The sequence below is a fragment of the Staurois parvus genome, unplaced genomic scaffold (assembly GCF_062004578.1).
Source record: "Staurois parvus isolate SC_StPar_1 unplaced genomic scaffold, SC_StPar_1.0 ptg000978l, whole genome shotgun sequence".
NCBI classification, from domain to species: Eukaryota; Metazoa; Chordata; class Amphibia; order Anura; family Ranidae; genus Staurois; species Staurois parvus.
Window position 1 is genome coordinate 774,126 of NW_028318774.1, and position 23,320 is coordinate 797,445.

A 23,320-nucleotide genomic window follows, 5' to 3' on the forward strand; every position below is an offset into this window, starting at 1 on the left:
TACCCTGGTCACATGCGTGCTTCTCCATGCATAGACAACTCATTCCCCCCAACTCTCGCGAGATCTCCTCCCCAAACATCGAGGAAAACTCAGTCATTGGGTGACAAGCCAATACACACCGATTGGTTAGGTTAGCCCGCCAATCGGAAACGCGTAAGGACCCCCCTCCGCATCCAATGGCTGGGTAGAGTTCTGGTAGGCGGTGCCCGCCCACACGTAGGACGGTCTCTGCTAAGAGGCTCCGCTCACAGCGCCTCCGTGTTAGAGAGCTAGAAGGTTCCTGAGGTGAGTAGCTGCGCAACGTGGGCGCCCTGGCAAGCCCCTCCAGATGAATCAATTTACTAATTAACGGCCTTTAATTGGCTGCAATTAATTATCCCACCGGGTCCCTCCTGTATTAAACCCGCCCGCTTTATTTGGTTTTATGGCCCCTCCCGTAGCTGAATTATCTCCTCGCATTCCACATGCGAGTGTTAAACCGTGCCCGACCACCTCTGTTGCATAAAGGCAAAAATGAGTGAAACATTTCTGGTCCCCTCCCGCAGCTAAATTATCTCCATTTAAAAAAATAAACGTCCCGACCGCCTAGGTTGCGGCAAATGTTGTGATCTGTGAATTGTTTCTCGTTCCCCTCCCGCAGCTAAAGTGTGTAAAACGTGCCCGACCGCTTCAGTTGCGGTAAAGGTGCGTGATCTGTGAATGGTTTCTCGTCCCCCTCCCGCAGCTAGTGTGTGAAAAACGTGCCCGACCTCCTCTGTTTGCGTCAATGTGAAAGTGTTTTGTCGTCTCCCTCCCGCACTGGAAATTAATGCTGTGTCCCCGGTTTGTGTCTTAGGTGGTTTTTTTTTTCTTCTCCCGGCCGGAGGGTGTCTCCCGCTTTGGTTGACAGGGTGTTAAATTCCCGGCTCGCTCGGCCCTCGTCCAGTTCCCGTGGCCAGCTCTGCGCTGTGCCGTCCATAAAAGCTGCTGCGCTGTGTGCCATCGCTTCATTCTGCCTCCGTTCATCGCACCCCAGGGCGAGCAGCGTTGTGTTTATGTCTTTATTGGACGAAAACGGTGAGTATGAGAGACCGAGAGCTGCCATATGTCTGTGTGAGGTGGGATGGCGGGGACGCGGCGGGATGGGGAGAGAAAATGGCGGCCGCGCCTCGTGACCGTGACGCAGGTAGCTGGCCCGGGGCTGAGGGGGGCTCCCTGGGGCGGGTGAGGGGTGTCGGGGGGAACTTTTGAAGTGGAGGGGAGGACGGCTGATAGGGGGGAGCGGGCGGCGGTGCTGGGGTGTCCATGGAAAGGTGAGGGGCCTAGCAGGGAGGAGGGGGGGTGTGCGCATGCGCGGCCTGCCAGGGCTGACTCAGTGCTGCAGTTGTGAGTCATATGAGCTCCTCTCCCCCCTCCCCCTCCTGTGTGTTTATCTCCAGCCCTGAGCCTGGGGACTCCTCTCCCATCTATAAGCAGAGCCTGTGGGGAGAGGCAAAGGTGGCCTGTAATTGTAGGCTTATGTAATATGGGGCTCCCCTGCTGCTGAACAACAAGTTCCAGCATGCAGCAACACCCTGGAGGGGGATGGGCTGGGGTTCTGCTGCTGTTTGCTGAAGTTGTGTGCAGACACAGCGGCTGATAGACTTTAGGGCCGGGGTAGTCCAGCAGCACAGGTATGGACAGGGGGAGGGGTGACCTGTAGGTGTTAAATGTGTGGTGGGGTTTTTTTTTAATTTTGATGGGGAGGGGGGTGCTTCTCTTCTGTGTGGTGGGGGTTTTTTTTTTTTCTTGAGGGGGGGGGGTGGCTAGTTCATCTTTTGCTGGTTTGTTTTAGTCTCCTGCATTTTTTTTTGCACATGGTAAACAGAAAACCGTGTGGGGGGAGGGGCATGTTTACCAAACCCGGCTACGCATGGGGCAAATTCCAAACAAATTTTCTTTTGCAAATTGTAACAAAAAATGTTTGTTTGACTTAGTGGGCTGCAGCAACAGGCTGATTGTTCTTGCGGCCCTCAAATATCAGTGATTAGCCACATTGGAAATTTTTGGGGAAAAAAAAAATTCTAATCAATGATTGCAGAATCGTGTGAGAAATATAATCGAAAAAGAAATGAGCTGTGACCCAGGAAGATTACCAGATACAAATGTCCTGTGGTAACGTGAGGTGAAGTTGAAGACTTGGTTGGCTACATTTTTAAGTCCATGGTGGCACCATCTAAAATCTCCAGGGAAATTTTTTTTTTTTTTTATTTAGAAAATGAGTTTGGAATTTGACCAATGGATGGCCTGCACAAGGCTGCATCCACATGTAGGCATTCTTAAAGGGATTCTAAAGGCTAATTTTTTTTTTTCTGGAAGAAATACCAGTCATGTCTATACTTGCCTGCTCTATGGAATGGTTTTGCACAGAGGTGCCTGGATCTTCCTGTTCTCAGGTAACCTGCAGGCTTTCCTGGCCCCTCCTTCCTGCTGGGTGCCCCCACAGCAAGCAGCTTGCTATGGGGGCACCCTCAGCTCCATGTGTCCTTTCTCTTCTCATTGGCTCACTGGTTGTGATTGACAAGTGGGAGCCAATCAATGGCTCCCACTTCTGTCTCAGCGAATGAGGAGAGAGAGTCACGGGATAGCTGAGATTCCAGTGCACATTGCTGGATCAAGAGGAGGCTTAGGTGAGTAATAGGGGGGTGCTGCACACAAGGGTTTTTTTTTTTTTTTTTTAACATTTATGCATGAAGCTTGAGTCTTTTAGAACAACTTTAAACTGTTGTCAGTGCCTTTTTGTTAAAGCGGTATTCATCACAAAACCAAAATGTAATATATTTAAGCTTACCAATCCGATGTGGTGGCTGCATTGGTTTTTATTTAGCTTTTTACCCGTTTTCACCTAGTGATCTAGCCAGTAACCCCTCCAGTATTGGTGAGACTCACCACAATGAGAATTGGAAACACAGCAGCATTGCCAGTTTGGGTGGAGGGGAGTGTCAAATGTTTTAGCAGATATAGATACACTAACAATCTGAAGCCAATCTCCAGCGCACACTTTAGAAGCAGATACAGCAAGTTTTTTTTTTTTTTTTCCCTTTAACCTCTTCACATCAGCCGAATGCAAATGTGCGGCCTCCCAGCGTCTGGGCCTAGATGCCGAGCAGTCACACATTTGTGTTCTATTAAAAAAATGATGTTGAGAGCGTGCGCCCAGCACACATGTCCGGTACTCGCAGAAAGGTTCTGATCTCTTTCGAACATGACTCTAAACCCCGCCTCCCGGCTTCTGAAACTCTTAGCGGGCCAGGAGGCGCTGGCGTGGAGGAGTTGAGATAAAGGTTTTACGTAAAAGCTGATCATTGTAAGCACCCCTGTTAGTGGTAAATTGATTCTCATCCACGTAAACTGATCCATTCTGCTGGAGAGCTGGCGATTTTGGAAAACAGGCTGGCTCACCAGATGGAAAGGAAAGCCTAAGAAACTATTGCAACCATCACATCTAAGAATTGCCACTCAGGTGTGACTGGGGCCTAAAACTGGAGCAGCTGTGCATGGTAACCAGTCGGCTTATAGGTCAATTAAGTGTATGGATGTGTGTAAATACTAGTCATATATTGCTGCTTGCCAATTATAGATGTAGTGGCTGCACGTGTGTTCTTCCCTCTGTCCACCTAGTTATGTGGTCAGTAACACACCTGCAGTATTAGTGTCTTCACTCTGGATGAAGCAGCACAGGGGGCACCTTTGGACAGCAGCATTGTCAGTCTGGGGAAGGGAAGTGCATGTTGGTGGCTGTCACTGTTGTATGCAAACTACAAGTTATAGACTCTTGTGAGTGAGCAAGAGAGGGTGGCTGTATTCCAACATGCAGTGGGACCATGGAGAATGAATGTAGCCGTTCTCTAACAGAAGTCAGATCACAGCAAAAGAGAAGTGCATTTGGAGCAAGCTGAGGGTCATGGAAGGAACTTTTTGCGTGAGACTGTTCACTCCTGTGATGCTGGGGGCAAGCATCTACAGTCTATCTAAGGCTGCTCTGTCTGCAAGGTGACAACACTGCTACATTTTATTGCAGTGTAAATGTGGCCCTGTTACAGGAACTGAGAAAATGATGGATCTATTGGTTGATTGGTGATTAAAGGTATCGAGTAAAACTGGCAATGAGGAGGCAACCTATCACCTTATTGTCTGTCAAACGCCTTTTGAAAAGCATTCCAACTACATATCACTCTTCCAAGGCACAGTAGTCCTTGCTGCTAGTGTGTTGGGCAACTGTGTGCATTGTTTCACAGACTACATGCTGATCAGTAAAGAAAAAGTGGGTTTTACTCCTGTGTGCAAGAGCTTTGGAGAAGATTGCAGTGGGGTTTTTCCATATGTATAACCAAGGGCTAAGCCATTGTTAGTGTATGCAGGTGAAAGTGCTTCTTGGATTCCAACTAGCACTGATTTTATAGTGTTGGGTTTTCTTAAGGGCCAGTTCACACTACAGTAATACCTCGGTTTTCAAACGTCTCGGTTAACGTAATTTTCGGTTTACGAATGAAAATACCTCGGTTTACAAATTTTTTTTTTTTTTGTGAATACTCATTCACATAGCAGGGTCAGGATCTGGGGGGGTTGCTTCCAGATTCTGATAAGCCCCCTGCCTGCAGACCCCCCCCACAACCACCACCCAGGGTTGTGGGGAAGAGGCCCTTGACTCCATCAACATAGGGACAACCATCCCCCCATGTTGAGGGCATGTGGCCTGGTATGGTGGGGGGGGGGGGGGGGGTGCTCGCTCGTGAATCTTCCCTTCCTGACCTGCTGGGCTGCATGCTCGGATAAGGGTCTGGCATGGAGTTTGGGGGTGGACATCCACTTTTTTTTTTTTTTTTTTATTTAATTTTGGCATGTTTCCCTCAAAATCCATACCAGACCCGAAGAGTTTGGTTGGGAGGGGGGAGCCCACTCCGTGTGGTTGTGTGTGGGGTTTTTTTTTCCCCGGCAATTTTTACATTCAGCTGTCAGTGGGGAACCCCACTGACAGCTGGAACATTAACACATGGTTGTCACTACTAAAGTACCGCATGACTTGATAAAATAACTTGTGCTGTATTTTAGTAGCGTTTACCTTTTTTCTGACCTCGAACGGATTAATTGGTTTTCAGTGCATTCCTATGGGAAACAGCGTTTCGTTTTACAATTTTTTTTTTTTTTTTTTTTGCTATGAAAAGTCCTGCAGAACTAATTAAATTCATAAACCGAGGTATTACTGTTCAATTCATTTTTTTTTTTTCCTGCGTCCAAAACGCACAAAGTAGGATTACATGGTTGTCCATGTCATAGTACACATTAGTTCTTGTGGTTCCATTGCGTCCCAGATGCAGAAAATAAGCTGCATTTTTTTTTTTTAACTGTACAGGGATGCAATAAAACGCACTGGACTGCACATGTCCCTATTTAATTTGAAGACAAGGGGTATAATGTGAAACTGCCCTTAGGGTTTCTGTGTGAAGAACAAATTCTGAAATATTTGTCTCCAACTGCAAATACTAAATAGTTATACTAAATAACTTCTTAGAATCAGTCTCTGCCAATTGCTGCAGCTGTGAGAAAATGTAACAATCTGCTGGCAGCTGTGGTATCTTTCATTCTTGTTGGTAGCCATGTTGGCTTTGTGATCACTTTGCTTTCTGAAGGTATTGCAAGTTGAGTTCCTGTTAGGTGGATTATTAGTTATAATTCGATGTGGATATTTTAAGTTCTGAACCACGAAGATGGAAATTATTCTTTTGGGTATAGCTGTGATGAAACCTTCTTAGAGACACAAACTGTTGAATAGTTAATGCATGAACAGACAATCTCAATGACTTCTAGTTTTTTTTTTTTTTTTTTTTTTTTTTTGTGTGTGTGTGGGAGTATTGTAAATCTTTGGTGTCTTTACTGCTATCCCAAGCTCATCTAGAAAGGGTTCCCCTCGCTGTATCCTGCTGATATTTGTTTCATTGGATAGAAAGTGGGGACATTTGCAATAGAATTAACAGATAAAATTCTTAAATGGGTTTTGGCTTTTACCTTCTGTGCAAAAGAGGAGCCCTTTTATCTCTGTAAGGCCCCTTTCACACTAGGTGGACTCCGCAGATCCCCACAGAGCAGGTGAATGAGTGGTCTGCTCCGCTTATGCAGAAGGGACATGGACACAGCCTCCTCCCCTCTATGGGCGGTCGAATGTAAATGGACTGTTTGTCCGTTTACACCTGACTGCTATCTGATCTGCTGGACAAAAGGGGAATGGATCCCCCCCATCTGTCTTTTTAGCTGAGCGGATTGGATGTCAGCAGATGTAAACTGACACATGTCTGTTTACACCCACTCTATAGAGGGGAATGGCGGTTCCAATCGGGTCCAACTGGAAAAACACAGGCAGACCCGACCGGAACATTTGTGTGAAAGGGTCTGTTGGAGAGTTCTTCTGACAAACTCTGAAAAGGGTTATTCCATTTGAAGCAGGTTAAAGTAGATATAATTTTTTTCTTAATAGTATGTAATTATCCAAACTAGTAAACAGATTTTCGCTGCTAGTAGACTTGTTGGTATTTAAGCCAAGCATATTCTTATTTATGTTTAACTTTTAACAACTGACTAGATGTTGTGATCTAGTTCAAAATACTGTATTGCAAGCCTTCCTTTTTGTTTACGTTGAGTCTTTTTGCTGACCTAATTGCAGAGGAGAATTTGTGGGGATTAGTGGTGGTTGGCAGCACCTCAATAGTACCTCAGTGTTCTAATTCTCTGCATGTTTAGTGTACAGTGTTTAGTCTCAAAATCCCAGTTCATGTTTTATTTTATCCTTTCAGAAATTGGCAAGGATTTCAAGAATATCGAACTACTAGAAGTGACCTGTTTAGCTGCCTTGTCAAGAAAAAAAAAATAACTTCATTTTTTTTTTTCTTATTTCAGAGCTGTTGCGCAGCCATTGGTACCTATATTGGGGGAACATAGCATACAAACAAGACGCTCACAGCCTCGGTGGCGAAATTATTTTCATGTCAGAGACCGAGAACTCTTGCAGTCGTTTATGTCATCCAGTCTTCTCCAGACAGAAGATACCAAAAAGTTGCAATCAAAGATCTTTTCCTCTTCTTGAAAGAGCTAATAATAAACCAAAATGTCTGTCAACGTCAACCGCAGTGTTTCCGATCAGTTCTATCGGTACAAAATGCCCCGTCTGATTGCCAAGGTAAACTTTTTTTTCCCAACACCTCTCAAATGCTTGCATTTTCTCGGTGTGCATTGGTTTGTAATATACTTCAATGGTTCTTTCATTGCAGGTAGAGGGCAAAGGAAATGGAATAAAGACAGTAATCGTCAACATGGTTGACGTTGCAAAGGCGCTTAATCGGCCTCCTACGTGTAAGTATAGAACCAGCTGCAAGTAAAGGGCCATCCCAAAAGTCCTGCCATTAGTTTGTTTGTGTTGGTGAGAGGGTGCATTTTGCAAGCTGTCACTCACCCTAGTATTGGTCTCTGAGGGCCCCTTTCACATGGGAATTGTTGGTGTGGCAAAGCCTTAAGGGTTGCCATCTTTCAAAACCTAGCAATGGCCACCAGACTGCCCACACCTAGTGGCCACTAGGCTTGTGGGGTGCTAAAATCAAAAGGGTTTGGCATGTGATACCACCTTCTCATAGAAGTGAATGGGACCACCCTGCAACTGTGTCTAATTGGTACAATGAAGAGGGATTTCAGTGTGAAGGTTTGATTCATTTAAAGGAAGCCTGGTTATGGATTTGAAGAACTGCTTAAAAATAGAAGTTCACCTTTGGGGACATGTAACATTTTCACATTGCTGTAGCCTCTTCCTGACCTGCTGCCTCTATTGACAGCAAGCTGGGGATGTTGTCCTCAAACTTGTCACTTTAAAAAAAAAAAAGTGCATGTGCTTTGTTCTGTGACAAATACAGACATCCTTTGTGGCTGTGTGCTTGTAATTTTCAGTTGCACTACCAGGGCATTGAGCGCTCTAGGTACTTCATTGTTTTTCTGTTTGTGTAACTGCCTGCCCGTATGAGGTATAAGCAGATGGCTTACACTGACTGTGCAGGAGTCCTGCATTGCACCCACTATCTGCTGATTGCGGGTGTAATGCTTTGCAGGCTCCTAGTTTAAAAATACAATTTTTATTGCTTGTTGCGCAGTTCCCGGATCTCTGTAGATTAAAATGTTAACCCCAGCCAAAAAAGTGGGGGAAAGATTAGCAGACAGGATGGGAGGAGAAATGTCAAAACTGCAGGGGACAGCACAAAATGCTCAATTAGGGGAGGGCAAGCATGTCCTCTTGCAGCTGGGACCTTTTCCCTTTCTGTAGAAACTGTCCCAGAACAGCAAGTAAACCTCTAATAGAGTTCTGCATGCCTTTTTTAGAATACAGCAGGAGTTTTTCCCCCTGCTGCATCTAAAACTGTGGATATACTTAACTAAAGAGAACAGAACTGCTTGTGTTGCAGCGCTAAAACTTGACTAATTTGTTCAGCCAGTATTGAACAAGATTCTTGCACTAGTGGGTGACGGCCTTATTTCCTGGTTCAGCCTTGTTTTGTCATCACTGTCCATTGCCAATTAAGGTGTTGCAGGAAGCTGATCACCTGGGGGTTGTCTTGGTGCTTTTTTTTTTTACATTTGACATAAAGGAATCCGGACAAACTGCATGAGGGCAGAAACACTTTCCTCTTGGCAAATTATTATTTTTTTTTTTTTTTGCTTTTATGGCATTAAGCTGGTGGCAAGGGGTTGCATAGATTGGTAAGGTGTCATGTTGAGAAGTCCATAGAGTTCCACCAGGTTTAGTTTTTTTAGATGGCCATCATCTGATCCTTAAACACATTCATGTTAATGGTGTTTCTGTGCAATTAAAATGGCAAGCATAAAGGCTTGTGTGTTCTTGTTCCTAAATAGTGCTTGTGTTTATTGCTTTCAATTATTCATTCTGATTGTATCTACTGTGTGGTATGGCATTTGCAGCTTTGCCACTTAAATAATTCACTTTATTTGCAGATCCCACCAAATATTTTGGTTGTGAGCTGGGAGCACAGACCCAGTTTGATGTTAAGAATGACCGTTACATTGTCAATGGATCTCATGAGGCAAATAAGCTGCAAGACATGTTGGATGGATTCATTAAAAAGTTTGTTCTTTGTCCTGAGTGTGAGAATCCTGAAACAGATCTGGTAAGAAATTATTTTTAATACTGACTTTGATCACTGTACATTGAATACATCTTCTCTAGACATGATGCATACTTGGGTTCTTTACTTTACAAAAAAAACACGTTCTACTATACATGATGTGTGCAGTGGTTTTGCACAGCCTGAATTGTCCCTCTCTGATCCCCTGTTGGCACTCCTGGCTCTTGTTTGTCTGTCGGTTGGGTGCCCCCATTGCAGCCAGCTTGCTATAGGGGCACCCAAGCAGGCTAAACCTAAACTACCGATGTCCATTGGATAAACAAGCGCACCCCCCCCCCCCCCCCTTCTGAACATGATGGGGCTTAGGAAAGTATTAAGGGGGCTGGGGGTACTGCTACACACACGCGTGTGTGTGTGTGTGTGTTTACATTCATGCATGAAGAAAATAAAAAAAAAAAAAACCCTTGAGCCTTTACAACCACCTTAAAATAGCATGAGGTTGACAAGGATGGCCATTGTCTTATTTAAACCTTTTTAGGACCTAGCTATTAAAATCACTTATTTAAAAATCTGGTATGCCCCTTCCTCTATTTAAACCTGCCCTTGCCAGTTTTTGTGTTGATCATATGATGCCAAAAGACCCCTCATCTCTTGCTGGGTGACCTGTGGTGTCGGTGCCACTTTCTGCCCCAGTGCGCTGAGTAAAGGGCACCATGACTATGGGCAGGACTGAATGTTTTTAGCTTGGAATTTTGGCTTTTAAACCTCAGTCTAAAGGTTTCAGGAATTTGAATCCTATATCCAATAAATGTTGTGATTGTAAATTGTGCTGCTAGCGCACTTGTATATCCTTGTGCTACTTTGAATATAAAGTGTGGAGGGGGGTTATGGGGGCTCCCCTCTCCACATTTTTTAACTGGTTACAATATATTTGATTGCACTATCTTAGACACCTGTTTAAGGTGAAATATGCAGGCAGGTATTGCTGATCTGCTCCTCTCAAAGCCAGCTGCCTTAGTTTCTCATGATCCTCTGGCTTCAGTACTTCAAGTCATTCACTCAGAGCAAGTCTGTGACTCATGATGAATTTAAGCCAGAGAAATCGAGTGACAGCGAAGTAGGATGTACTTCTTAGGTCGGCCTCCAGTGTCAGGAGTTTGCTTTTCTCCTATGCTGTGGGATGCGTTGGGTTTAAGGCTCTTTTTGACTGGTATACCTGAGTACCTGAGTGCTGGCTAGTTAACTGAACTAATACTTTGAACCTCCCCATTAATGTCTGCATGAGTTCATAGCTTTGAAAAATATACTTTTTTTTTTTCTCAGCATGTCAATCCCAAGAAACAAACAATAGGCAATTCCTGTAAAGCCTGTGGCTATCGAGGCATGCTGGATACAAATCATAAGCTCTGTACTTTCATTCTCAAAAACCCACCAGGTAAGTGTTTTAACTTTTTTAGGTGTATTCTTGTTGGAGGTCCAACACGCTATACATAGTTGATATCTCTTCATAGGAGTATTCCTGTTCTGGCTTCTTACACCTAACCCACAAGACCACTTCTTCTTCTTTTTTTTTTTTTTTTTTGTGGGTGTGTAAGGCTCCCTTTTTATTGCAAGCAACACTCTGTGGCAGTTGTCCTGAAAAATCATCTGCCCCAATTTTTCGCTTGCAAGATAAAACAAAGTCAGTTTTATTCCAGTAGTCTCCTCATGAGACCTACTGTTATATTGACTTTGACAAGTGTGCGCCCCCCCCCCAAACTGCGGTTCTTACCTTATTTCTTTCTGCAGAGAACACAGACAGCAGTACAGGCAAAAAGAAGGAAGATAAAAAAAACAAGAGGGGAAAAGAAAATGGTTCTGTAGCAAACAATGAATCGCCTGTCCTAACAGAGTTAAATCCTCCACGTGTGGTAAGTACATGAGCATAATGTTCTAGCTTGTTTAAATTGGAGGTGTTTTTCTGTGTATAACGTGGGCCTGTTGACCTATGCAGTTTAACACTTTTTTTTTTTTTTTTTTTTTTTTTTTTCCAGCTTCTTTCTAATCTTTGCACATTGTCACTTTAGTAATGGACAAATAACTACATGTTTGTGGGGTTTTTCCACTAGGATGAAGAGGAGGATGATGATGAAGATTGGGGTGAAGACACAACTGCAGAGGCTCAGCGACGCCGAATGGAGGAAATAAGTGATCATGCAAAGAATCTGACGCTAAGTGAGGATCTGGAAAGGACCGTTGAGGACAGAGTTAACATGCTGTTCGACTTTGTAAAGGTGAACTTGCATTTAGATAGTAACTTCCGACCTTGAATACACATCTGCTTTTTAGAGACTGGCTTGTAAGTTTTTGGCTTAAGCGGAAATTTAAATATTTAGTCTTTTTATGCAGTCATGCTTGTGCTGGATTCTGTTATTTTTGACCCAGTCACTTGAGCTGTGGTGTCGGGTCACCCGACACTTCATACTTGGCTATGTGAAACTAGGCTAACTGCCAAGCTTTCTTCCTTCAGGTGATCTGACACTCCGCCTCTGCAATGTTGGCTCCTTTACTATATTCGCATGGACTCTAGTCTTCTTGCTTGAGCTCTCCAGGCTACTATGCTATGCCTTTTGGCAGCTAGTATTGTCCGCATGTCCTAACCAATTGTGCAGTCTTGTAATTCAAGCTTCCTTTTTTTTTTTTTTTTTTCTCCCCCTCAATCTTTATGCATTCTAAAAGCCCAGACCTTCTTGCACGAGGTGGATTATTCTTTGGTGTAAGAACCATGAATGTATATAAATGTTGCACTGTATCGGACCATTTTTATTTAAAGGTAACATTGAGGCACATTTTTAATGTGGACTGGACCTGATCTCTGAACATGGCATACTGGAAGTACAGGCACCTTGTTGCCTGCAAATACATGTTGATTTGAGCCATGTGGAGCCTCTTGGATCTTTAATTCCACATCTACAAATTCTCTCCAATCGCAAATTTTGGAAAAAAAAAAAAAAAGGAGTAGCAGTTACTGACCACTTTGAAGAACATGTTACAGGACTGTCATTCACTGGGGCTCGGTTCACACTGTGCATTCTGGTTGCAGGAATCACATTGGTACCTGCAACCAGATCATTATCTTCGATGTGCAGGGCTGCGCTTAATTCTGAGACACAACCATACATCTCAGCCTGCAGTGTGACTGCTGGTGCAGGAACCCGCATGGTCAAAAAGACAATGTAGTTTACTTATGGCCACATTGTTTCAGCACAAATAACAGGCACAGCAGACCATTCAAATACTTGGCCGTGCCCAAGCAAAGCTGACAGACTGGTCCGCAGTAGTTTGAACCAGGGCTTAAGGAGTCCAAGCCCCAAGGAAGAGAAGATCTGCTTTCCATACACAAGCTCAGTTAAAGACCTTGCTAACTGACAGGGACAGCCCTGGAGCATGCACCTCAAAATGTCATATTTCTGTTGAGTGGTTGTTATAAAACACCACCCTTTCATTCCTGTCAAAGGCTTGTGCCTCGAATGATGACTTTGTCATTTTTTTTGATTAGCATGATGTGGGCCTTGTTGGTAGAAGGAAGCACTTGCACTTAAGAAGTTAAGGCTTTGTGTAAATCTTGGACCTCAGATGGATTTGAGAACTTTAACAAGAACTCATGTCTTCACCATAGTTTGAACTTGTGGTCAGGGTTTTTTAGTTGACATTTACTTGAGCTGGACTTTAGTATTTTCTGGCTAGTAATTCAGTCACTTGTTATGGTGGGCATCACCTTCTGGGTTTCTCTTGTGGCTTTTTATTGCGTTTCTGACTGGCGTTTTCTTTTCTTGCAGAAAAAGAAGGAAGAGGGAGTTATAGATTCATCAGAAAAGGAGATTCTGGCTGAGGCTGAAAGACTAGATGTAAAAACACAGGGGCCTTTGGTCTTAACAGAAGTTTTATTTGATGACAAGATAAGAGAACAGATCAAGAAATACAGACGACACTTCCTAAGGGTGAGTTTCATTGAGGTTTTTACTGTGAGAAAATGTTGGCTTTTGGAGCTGGAGAGGAAGGAGGTTGATGTTTAATCTAACAACTCATCAGCTATGATTGTGAAAATATGCAGCCTTTTTACAGCAAAGTGAACTGGCTTGATCGCACCTTCCTGGTGAGGTCACCTCTGGTGTCAGTCTTGGCACAGGATCCTAATGCCTGCTGTTATAGTAGAGCATTCTGTATGCCCCATGTTTGGTACTTGGTGCTGAAACGACAGCATTGAGCTCCTGCTGCTCAGTTCTAATTCTATTGTTAGCTGGCAATAAAATAGAATGTGTGCAACTTCATATTTGGTCACTAAAGATTATAGCTTAAAGAGGTGTTTGTTTCCACTTTTCAATGTCATGTAGATGTGACCAAAACATAACTCATTGGTTTCGTGTGGGGTTTTTTTTTTTCTCCTAAAATTTTACTTCCTCTGATTTTCAGTTCTGCCACAACAACAAGAAAGCACAGAGGTACCTGCTCCATGGTTTTGAGTGTGTTGTGAGTATGCACCAAGCACAACTACTCTCCAAAATTCCACATATCTTGAAGGAGATGTATGATGCAGACCTCCTGGAGGAGGAAGTTATCATCAGTTGGGCTGAGAAGGTATGCAATGAAGTCTGCAATTAATCAGATGATTTTAATATGTAGATTGGTGTCACAATGTGTTAATTAAGCCCTAGCCACACTGGAAAACATTGTGTAAATGTTGAGAATTTCTGGTATAAAGTGTCGTGGGGGGGAGGAGGTGTCTCTCAAAACGTGGCATTATGTAACAATATTGGCACATAGGCTAATTCTTGGCAAATGCCTAAATGGGAATCAAATTCAAGAACTCTAATAGAAGGGAATAAATAAGTATTTTCTCAAAATGCTGTAGGATTTCCCTACCCATTTACAGTTGCTGTGGTGAAAGCATATTTTGTTGTATGCAGCAAGGTTTACACTTGTATTTTATTCTCTCTTCCCCCCCCCCCCCCCCCCCCTTTCAATTTTATTAGCCATCTAAAAAATACGTCTCTAAAGAACTTGCCAAAGATATTCGAGCAAAAGCAGAGCCTTTTATTAAATGGCTAAAAGAGGCTGAAGAGGAGTCTTCAGGTGACGACGACGATGAGGAAGATGAGAATATTGAGGTGAGATGCTTTCATTGGTTAAATACTACCCTAGACTTGGTAGAGTGCTATCTGTAGAACTTGAATAATTTCGGGTTAGCAAAGCTCTCCTATTGAAGTTCAAGTCATACTAAGGTTTGTTTAATGCACCTCTCCCCACATCCACAGTTGCTATTTTTGAAAACTGGGGGCATTCAGGGCCCTGCACACACATCCATCATAGTTTCCTGTGAATGAATGTCTACAAGTACTTGCAGCCATTGTAGCTAATGGCTTGTAGTTCTCCGTGTACTACAAGGGTGCTTGTGAGCGCTCTTTGTAGTTCATTGATCTTCCTGTTCTCGCGTAACTGCCTGCTTCTACCAGAGGTGTAGAAATGTTTAATAAAAACTACTTGTCCAGGGACTAAATCTGGGTCCCAATCTACTTCTCTCCATGACAATTGGCTTGTCCTGATTTTTAAAAGGGGGTTGGGGGGGAAAAAGCACATCCCTGGCTGTCTCCAGCACTGCACTCCAGGGAGGGGGGAGACTTTGCAGTGTAACGAGCACCATTTTGGGTGCTCATAAGAGGAAGTGTCAGGCTAGCCTAACACTCAGCAGAAGTGCATGTGCTGAGCAAGTAAATGAAGTGCCGACCCCCAATGAGAAAAGTAGAGAAACTATTCCTTCAGGTCACCCTTGCACAGGGAAGCACTTGAGTACAAGTGCATGCTGAGCAGCCAAATCAAGCTCCAGTTTAGCATGAAGATCTATATCCAGTGCAGCAACTGCACATGTACCCGAATCTGAGAAAACAAGTCAAGCTAAAGCTGCAGAGGTACCTGAAGTCGCTTAACTCCTTACATGCCAGACTACAGCACAGGCAATGAGTGCTAGAGCTGCTGGGAAATCCTGTATCTCCTCCCCAAGGCTTTGCAGGCAGCAGACACTCCCTCAAGCAGCCTGGCAGACAGCCAAGTAATCACACTGACATCAAACACATGGAGGGGGGAGGTAGAGAAGGGGAAAGGGAATGCAGAGATCATCATCACACTTTGTTAAACACATCAGCTGCAAATGCTCTTCCAAGCTTAGTGCTGACAAGCTGGACTAGAGCTGCTTATTTCCCCCTGTAGTAAGGTGCATGGCTCCAAGGCTGATTGCTTGCTTGCAGCAGAGCTAAGTGTCAAAGAAAACCACCTGCCCAGAAATGCATGTCTCTGGCGTCTGGTAATATGATTTGCACATCATTGCATTCAAGTTATCCTGAGTCTGACCTTGCACCTGCAGTCTGCTGATAACTGGTGCAATGCTTTGCAGGCTCCTTTTGAGTTGGAGGGGGGGAAAAAAATGCACTTTTTTTTTTTTTTTTTTACTATAACAAGCCCAACCTGCCACATCTTTAGTACTGTTCAATCTAAATTCCTCTTCCATAGGGATGAATGGTAAGGCATGTAAAATTATAAAATTTTTGTTTTGTAGGCTTTTGATTTTTCATGTGTATTATCGGAATGCCATGCCTGACATATTTTGTAGTTCCTTTATTTTCTAGTATGTACTGAAATTGTTGTCCAGCAAGGTTCTTCTGTAATTTCCACAATCCAAAATTTTTGTATAAGCTGGTGTAGTGTTTGTTTTATCCACCACTAATATGTGTCTTGTCTCCACAGGTTGTATATTCCACGACTGTAAACGTTCCTAAAGTGGAAACTGTAAAATCTCCTGTTGAGAAAGATGACGACATTGATATTGATGCCATTTAAAATGACTTCACTGAAAGCAGCTGTTCACATCCTGCTTCTGCTTTTTATGCCTGAAGTGCAACATGTATGTGATTGAGCTGTACTAGCTGAACATCATGCTACACTTTTTGTATGCTTCAGAGTTTCTTTCTACTGTGATTTGGTCTATAAGCTTCACTAATTAAAAAAAACAAAAGCATAGAGAAATGGATCAGACTTGGTTTTGTCTATAGCATGTAGTTACTTTTTAAATTCTAGTGTTTTTTGGTGCACATTTATACAGTTGTGAATAAAGGTTTTGTTTTTGGTCATTGCTGTTCTGCTTGAATGACTTGGACGCAATGTGAAGCATACTTCACTGGACTGCCAAGAAGACATTTTGGTGAGGTTATGGAAACTAAGGAATTGTATTAGATGAAGGTTGACACTTGCAAAGAATCACATCTGGCAGGTGAGGTCTGTTTTTTGAAGTCCGCTTCGAGTTAGAGGCTGGGGAACTAGTTGTTGGGTTCAAATCTGAATGCCGGGAAACGTGAAAATTACCTTTTGCAGTGGGGCTATACCCACGCTGAAAATTTCAGGTTTTTATGGAGCTCTGACAACTTACGCAGTGCTTTTATAATCTAATTTACAATTTATTTTTTTTTTTTTTTTTTTTTATATATATATTTTACACACCTGTTAACTGCATACTTCCTCCTAGGCAAAAAGTAATGCAGTTAACAGATGTGGGTGTGTAAAATATAGTATTTGATATGTAAATTAGATCCTTAAAGCACTGCATGGTTATGTGATGCTTTTTCTGGGTCAATGACTCCATTCTTAGAGGTGTGTGTGGTTTTTTTTTTTTTTTTTTTTTTTTTTCCCTCCCCTTTTACAGAAATGACCTTTTTGATATCAAGTGCAGCAATTTTAATTTTGTAGGGTTTATTCAGGCCTAAAATATGTGCAACAAACACAGCTGGCAGCAAAAAGTTTAAATTGGTGGCTTGTAAGCAATAGCAAGGTCCTTGTCTTTTGAAATTTAAAAAAAAAAAAGGGGACTGACGTATGAAGGATTTCTATTTTAGTGTCTTGAGTCACACTGGTATTGGTGGAAGCCATTGCAACCATCTGCACACTATTTGGGCCCCACTAATCTTAATGGCATGCCACCTGCACTAAAAATTGCACCTGCACTGTAGTGTGGTTGCCAGTGCAGACTATGATTTTTGGAAAGGTTCAGGGATCTTTCCCTGTCTTGGAAGACATAGCAGCCCATTCAAATTAACTGCACTAGTGTGAACTGAGGGTAAGTGGCAGTTGTCTGTTTACAAATGGTACCCGTATGTTGCACACTGGTACATCCCAAACCTTTGACAGCTCTGCCTACTGGCCAGGGTATCATGAGCAATCATTACAATGTAAGCAAAACCTGTCATGAATGGCTTTCTTAATATTGTGCTGTGATTGGCACACTGTACCATTTTTAGCTGTAGCCAGTCACAGCATCGCAATCATATGGAAGCAATTCATGAGTTAAAACATTGCTTATAACAGTGATCATCACTGTTATAAGCAATTATAGTATAAATCCTCCCCCTCCTGAGTAGTATCACAGTGGTGGATCTGTCTCCCCTGCTGTCCACATATGAGATGCACCCTGTCCTCTCTCAGCCCAGCCTCCCTGGGCCTGGACAAAGATCTGGTCTGAAGTGCTGGGCACTTTCCCTGTGACCAGGTAACTCCAGACCTCGGGAACCCTTGAAGTGGGCAAGGCACCCAAGCTAACCAGCACACCCTCGCTGTCCTTTTTATCGATTAGCACCCCCAATACACTTAGGCCTAAATTTTATTTGGTTTATCTGAGTGGCCTAGCACCACTTAAGGAAGGATCAGCCAGCATTGAGTTTACAGATGAATTGGAGCGTTTGATGTTAACCCTATTGCCTTAGTTTTTGCCTTGTTAATGGAGAGCTGCTGGAGGGATAACGCCCTAGGAAAACCAGAGTATTGTTTCATACATGACCAAAATGCGCGTTTGACCGTCTTAACCGGGGTCAAACAATCTGGTGCGTGAGCAATTCACTTGTAATCTGGCAGCACATGGTGAAGATATATTTTACCTTGTGTCACAGCATGTTGGAATAGAAAGGACTGTCACTTCTTCAATAAATAGTCCACTTATGGATTTTTTTTTTTTTTTTTTCCCGCATGTATAATAGGAAAATCTAGCACCTATAAATAGGTGCAATATAAGATGTTGGGATTTAGGGGTGTGTTGTAAACCAGGGTTTTTATATTATTCACACTATATTTGCGTAGCACATCTATAAATATTTAGTCACCTACTTGGCAGATGATGCAGTGGAAATGCTTGACATCTGCTAAAACAGCAGCGCTTCTCAACTTGGCCTGGAGAGCAGTGTAGGTTAAGGCCTGGGAGGGTGATCAGACATCAAGAACCCAACTATGTGGTCTGCCCTCTGAGGGTTCCCTGCTGCTTGGGTTAGGACTGGACCAGATGTCAAGGCCCACTGAGTTCCCTGTGAAGGCTAAAAAGGATAAGGGGGTTCCTGTCTCCAAGCCCACCAGTAAAGACACCAAATGAGAGATCTTGGTGGGTGTAATGCTATCCAGGTTCCTCAAGCAATGGGGGAAGAGTTTGGGGAGCTTGTACATCCTACAGTTAAAAGGAGTATTGGTTTGAAGTCACTTTGTTCCCCCTTCATACACTTTTTTTTTTTTTTTTTCTCCCTGCTATGTTGGAGCAAAAAAAAAGGAAGTCGCTGGATGAGAGGGTTTCCCTCTTGGGAGATGCAAGAACCTCACTGAGGTGGTGGCTCAGGCTCCAGAATATGGGGTAAGGTTGACCATGGGCTCAGTGTGACCCACTCAGGGTAACCATTGACACAAGTGAGTGGGTCTAGAGGACAAACGGGCCCATGGGAGTCTAAGGGGGACCTCCTATAATTACAGGGAGCTTTGGGCCTTTGAAGTCCTTCAAAGGCAGGATCCAGGGAAAGGAAGTCCAGGTCCTGTCAGACAATGGTGACATACTTGAATCATCACGTGGGTACCAGATCCCAGAGGCTCCTGGGCGTCCTTTTGGTGTCGGCAGTCCACACAAGTGGGTCAACCTACACCAAAGCAGATTTTCTCAGCCAACAGTTAATCTGACAAATAGAGTGGGAACTCAATCCTGAGGTCTTTTTACAGCTAATTCAGGGTTGCAGCAGCCTGAATATTTCCCTGGCCCAGGAGCAGCAAGGGGCTGGATGCGCCATCACAGGAATGGGATTTCAGGCTGGCATATGCATTCTCCTCCCCCTGTGGCATCGATCCCGTGGGCACTACAGAAACTGAGCCAGTCAAGCTTCAGATTGATCTTGCTGGCCCTGTGGTGGCCAAGAAGAACCTGGTTCAATGCTTTTGAAGAGGTGGTCTGTGGCTCCCTGGCAGCTTCTCCCAATCAGGAAGGATCTCTTGCAGGGGCCAATTCTGCACCCCGATCTGGAATTTTTTCAGTTAACAGCTTGGCTTTTGAAAAGGAGACCCTTAGGAGAGGGGGGTGTTCTCAGAAGGTGATTAAAACTCAGTAGGAAGCCTGTCACTAGAAAGGTATACGCCAAGGTTTGGAGAGTGTTTTCTAGCTGGTTTCAGTAGAAAGGGGTCTCCTTTCTCATGGTCCCTGTGCTCCTAGACTTTCTGTGAACTGGGGTGGATAAGGGGATAGTCGTGAACATCCTAAAGGTGCAAGTGGCTGCTTTTATCTGTCTTTCTTGACCAGACTTGAAGCCCTTGGTGACCTCCATTAAGATGCTGCGTTTTCTGGCTTGAGATTTGGCCTTTGTGTTTAGAGGCTTTAACCAAGCCACCTTTTGAGCCAGTGGCACAGATTTCTGTTAGTTTTAACTTGCCGTTTAGCCATTACAACGGTGAGGATAGACTATCTACAGAGCCTGTCATTCAAGGAACACTTCCTGGTAGTATTAGAGGACAGGATAGTACTTAGATGGGATCATTTTTATTTGCCAAAGGTGGCCTCGAGTTTTCATAGGACACAAGATTTGCTCTCTTTCTGTCAGAACTCTAAGAATGAGAGGGAAGAGTTTTCATCTTTAGATGTCAGATGGAGTTTGCTGACTTACTTGAATAGAGTAAGTGACTTTAGAAAGTCAAGTCTCCTTTTAATTTTGTTTAGTGGTCCGAGGAAGGGACAGCAAGCATCTAAGCCAACAATAGATGGATCAAACAAGCCGTCTCCATAGCTTATGAGCAGTCGGTGGTTTCAGTTCCCTTACACCTGAGGGCTCACTGTACTAGATCGCTGCCTACCTCTTAGGCAGAGAGGGCTGGAGCATTGATTGAACAGATCTGCCGAGCAGCCACATGGACAAGCCAGGAAACCTTCATGAGACACTACAGGGTAGAGTTGTCACCTCAGGACCTGGCGTTTGGCAGGACAGTATTACAGGCAGTGGTCCTGCCCTTAGGTAGGCCTGAGTTTCTTGCTTCTAGCCTTAGGTGTGCTGTCCTGGAAGATGACTAGAGAAAAGTACCAGTTACTTACCAGTAACGATGTTTCTGGGAAATCTTCCAGGTTGGCAGGCCTACTTCCCACCCGTGTCTGGTGTTTGATCAAGTGGAGGCAAAATACCTTTCGTGCACTAGGGTGCGGAAATACTCTTGCATAAGTGAGAAATGGAGGGATTTAAACTCTGTTGTGTCTCATGAAGGTGTCCTGGCTTGTCCATGTGGCCGCTTTGGACTTAATTAGACGTTTTATTTATTCCCTTAGTTACTAATTTTGAGAGTATTTGATTTGTTTATATTTAATTATCTGCGTGGTATGGTGATAGGTTATATTATAGTAATTCTACTTTCTAGGGAGAAAGTGTGACTTTCTGGTGGGGGTTCACATATTAGAGGTGTATTTTATTTATTTTAATGCAGCCCACTGCCACGCATCATGCTGGTGTATAGCACCATGAATGAAGTGTATTTTTGTACAAAAACATAAAAGGTAGCTGTGTGATGTGCTAAATCAAGCACCACACTGATAAAAAAAAAAAAAAAAAAACAGCTGCCAGAGAGGTAAGGCACTCTGGAAGCTGTCAATTCTAGTGTGAATTTGCCCTCTTTCATCCTGTGAACTCCTTCAAGGCCCATAATATGCAACTGGGGTTAGACATCCAACATCCCCTTCACTTCTAGGAAAATCATGATCCAAATGTCAGTGATGTTGAGGCAGGGTGTAAAGGAACATATTGCCTGGCCACCTATATATTACTAATCAGGAGCACAGTTGAGGCATGATGAAGGATGTCTCTAGTTTTCATCAACCCTAGAAGTAAGCAGTTTTCAAGGCTATGTGACAGTGAGAGGAGGTCCTAGTAGCTGTGCTACCCATGTCTTATGTTTTATGGGTCCCTAAATCCCAGAGGTACCCTGTGCATCTGCACAAATAGTGTCTGCCTGTTTGCAGGAGCATTGAATTCTCCTAGGCCAGGTAGCTGCTGGTCCCTGCCTTACCTTGTCTGAACAACATTAGTTGTTGACCGGCGATGATTGAATCTGTTTGCAAAACAAGGCCAGCCAGCAAAAGCAATAATTGATTGGCTTGATTATGTCAAATATGCAGAGGAGCACTTATTTAAATGACTGCAGATATGACCAATCTGCATCCTGTACCCCTGCCTATATATTTACCAAACTGCAAACATCAGTAGTCATGAACTTTAAAGTATAACTAAAGGCAAAACTTTTTTTTTTAAGTTTTGGACTCAGTGGAGATGGATTGGAACACCTATTAGGTTTTATTGCGGTCTGTGCCCCTGTTAGCGAAATTCACCCTCTCTGATCTGTTTCCGTTGAAAGTAAAGAAAATCCCAAATTTTTGGTTGTCCCCACAAAAATACATGGGAAATTTTCTAATGGGGACACTGGTTCTGCTGATCTGGGGGTCCCCAAGAAATAACCTTAATTTGCAAGGATTTTCCTTCACTTCCTGTTTTGGCTATGGGACAGGAGGTAAAGGTAAATCTCCCCAATAGGACGCAGCTGGCAAAACATAAACTGACAAGGGTCATAACCCTCCTTTACTCTATCCAAAATGAAAAAAAAAAAATTCTGTAGCTCTTCTTTAAGCCCTCATTCACGCCTAGGCATTTTGTAGTGTGTTTCCCTTTGCCTGACTATGCATGCACAATCCCATTGTTTGTAATTATGGCTTTTCCCATTTCAATATCTAGTCACTTGGATGCTAGATGCCCTATGCTTAAAAAAAAAAAAAAATCATGAGCTATTTTTTTTAGCATAATTAGGTGATTTTGGCCTCATAGATTTCAGTATGAGCACAGGTAAATGCATTCCTTGCTTGCAACGTGTCTACTGACTATTCAGATGTCTGCAGCCTGAAATCATATTACCCTATGCTCTTGACTGTTTTTGTCCTTGAAATCCTTCTTGGTTTTGTTGGTTGTGGCTGGACCCTCTTCCCTCTGGGCTAATGTATTTGCCAGGATCATGAAAGATGCTATGACCCGAATCAGCCGAAGCTGACTTTGATCGCAGATGGCACTAGGGCGCACCCACGTCTCCTCCTTCAGATTGTATATCTGACTTCCCTTGTGGCCTTCGCATCGTCTGAGTCATTGTCCACAGAGAATCTTTCTAATTCTGAGCAAATACAGTCCTTGACTGTTTAGCGTACCACACTAGTAATCACACTCTTCAGTTATTACTCTCAAAGGAGACAGTTTGGACTGTTATTGATGCAGTGCATACCAATAGAGGATCAGCCTCTCGCTTCTACCAGGGCTCGTTTCAAGCTTGGGTAACTTTAAAACTATTAAGGTTGCAAATACTTTTTGCACTCACTCTTACAACTGGTCCAACTGTTTCTGTATAGAAATGTGAAACATTCTAACAAGCTGTTTACTCCACTTATTAGACTTGTATCCGTTTAGTGAGGATTTTGTACATAGATGGTCTATTTCCACTGTGGATTTCAGCGGTGACTGTTTTCTAGAAGCCTCCTCCTCCATTTCTCACATATATCTCACGTCTGTTCATATGCGCAAAACAATGACTAAAGTACTGGACTTTGGAACCCTTGTGCATATAATATTTGATCCTCATGGTCTTCAAGGGAAAGTATCTCTTCAAACCATTTCTTAACATCATCAAGGATGCTATTGGTGCTATAACTCCCATCTTCCACAGTAGAAGAAGCCTAAGAAACAGCAGAAGGTGATATTTTAGGGATACAGACTGGAATTTTGCTCCCTGACTGTATTTGGGGCAAGTCATGAACACAGCTTAGGCTAGAGTGTTCTTTCCACACAAGAAACATC

The 23,320-nt window shown here is 43.4% G+C and overlaps 1 protein-coding gene and 1 non-coding gene across 2 annotated transcripts; both read left to right on the forward strand.

The window, feature by feature from the left end:
* Positions 1 to 161: 161 nt before the first annotated feature.
* On the forward strand, positions 162 to 16,294 carry EIF5 (eukaryotic translation initiation factor 5). Its single transcript, XM_089657229.1, has 12 exons — positions 162 to 285; positions 836 to 1,056; positions 6,910 to 7,189; positions 7,281 to 7,362; positions 9,004 to 9,176; positions 10,458 to 10,569; positions 10,923 to 11,044; positions 11,243 to 11,407; positions 12,953 to 13,114; positions 13,587 to 13,751; positions 14,147 to 14,281; positions 15,912 to 16,294. Exons 3-12 carry the CDS (start codon positions 7,118 to 7,120, stop codon positions 16,002 to 16,004), a joined length of 1,281 nt encoding a protein of 426 aa, XP_089513355.1. The 5' UTR covers positions 162 to 285; positions 836 to 1,056; positions 6,910 to 7,117; the 3' UTR covers positions 16,005 to 16,294.
* LOC149441509 (small nucleolar RNA SNORA28) lies at positions 10,746 to 10,873 on the forward strand. The gene has a single exon (XR_016307336.1). It is a non-coding gene; the product is annotated as a small nucleolar RNA SNORA28 (small nucleolar RNA).
* Positions 16,295 to 23,320: the final 7,026 nt, after the last annotated feature.

Bases quoted from the DNA above. Each gene is read 5' to 3' on its own strand.
- EIF5 (XM_089657229.1), top strand. From the start codon at position 7,118: ATGTCTGTCAACGTCAACCGCAGTGTTTCCGATCAGTTCTATCGGTAC. The intron at 9,177-10,457 runs GTAAGAAATTAT...TTTTTTTCTCAG, and splicing joins AGAATCCTGAAACAGATCTG to CATGTCAATCCCAAGAAACA. The intron at 11,408-12,952 runs GTGAACTTGCAT...CTTTTCTTGCAG, and splicing joins TGCTGTTCGACTTTGTAAAG to AAAAAGAAGGAAGAGGGAGT.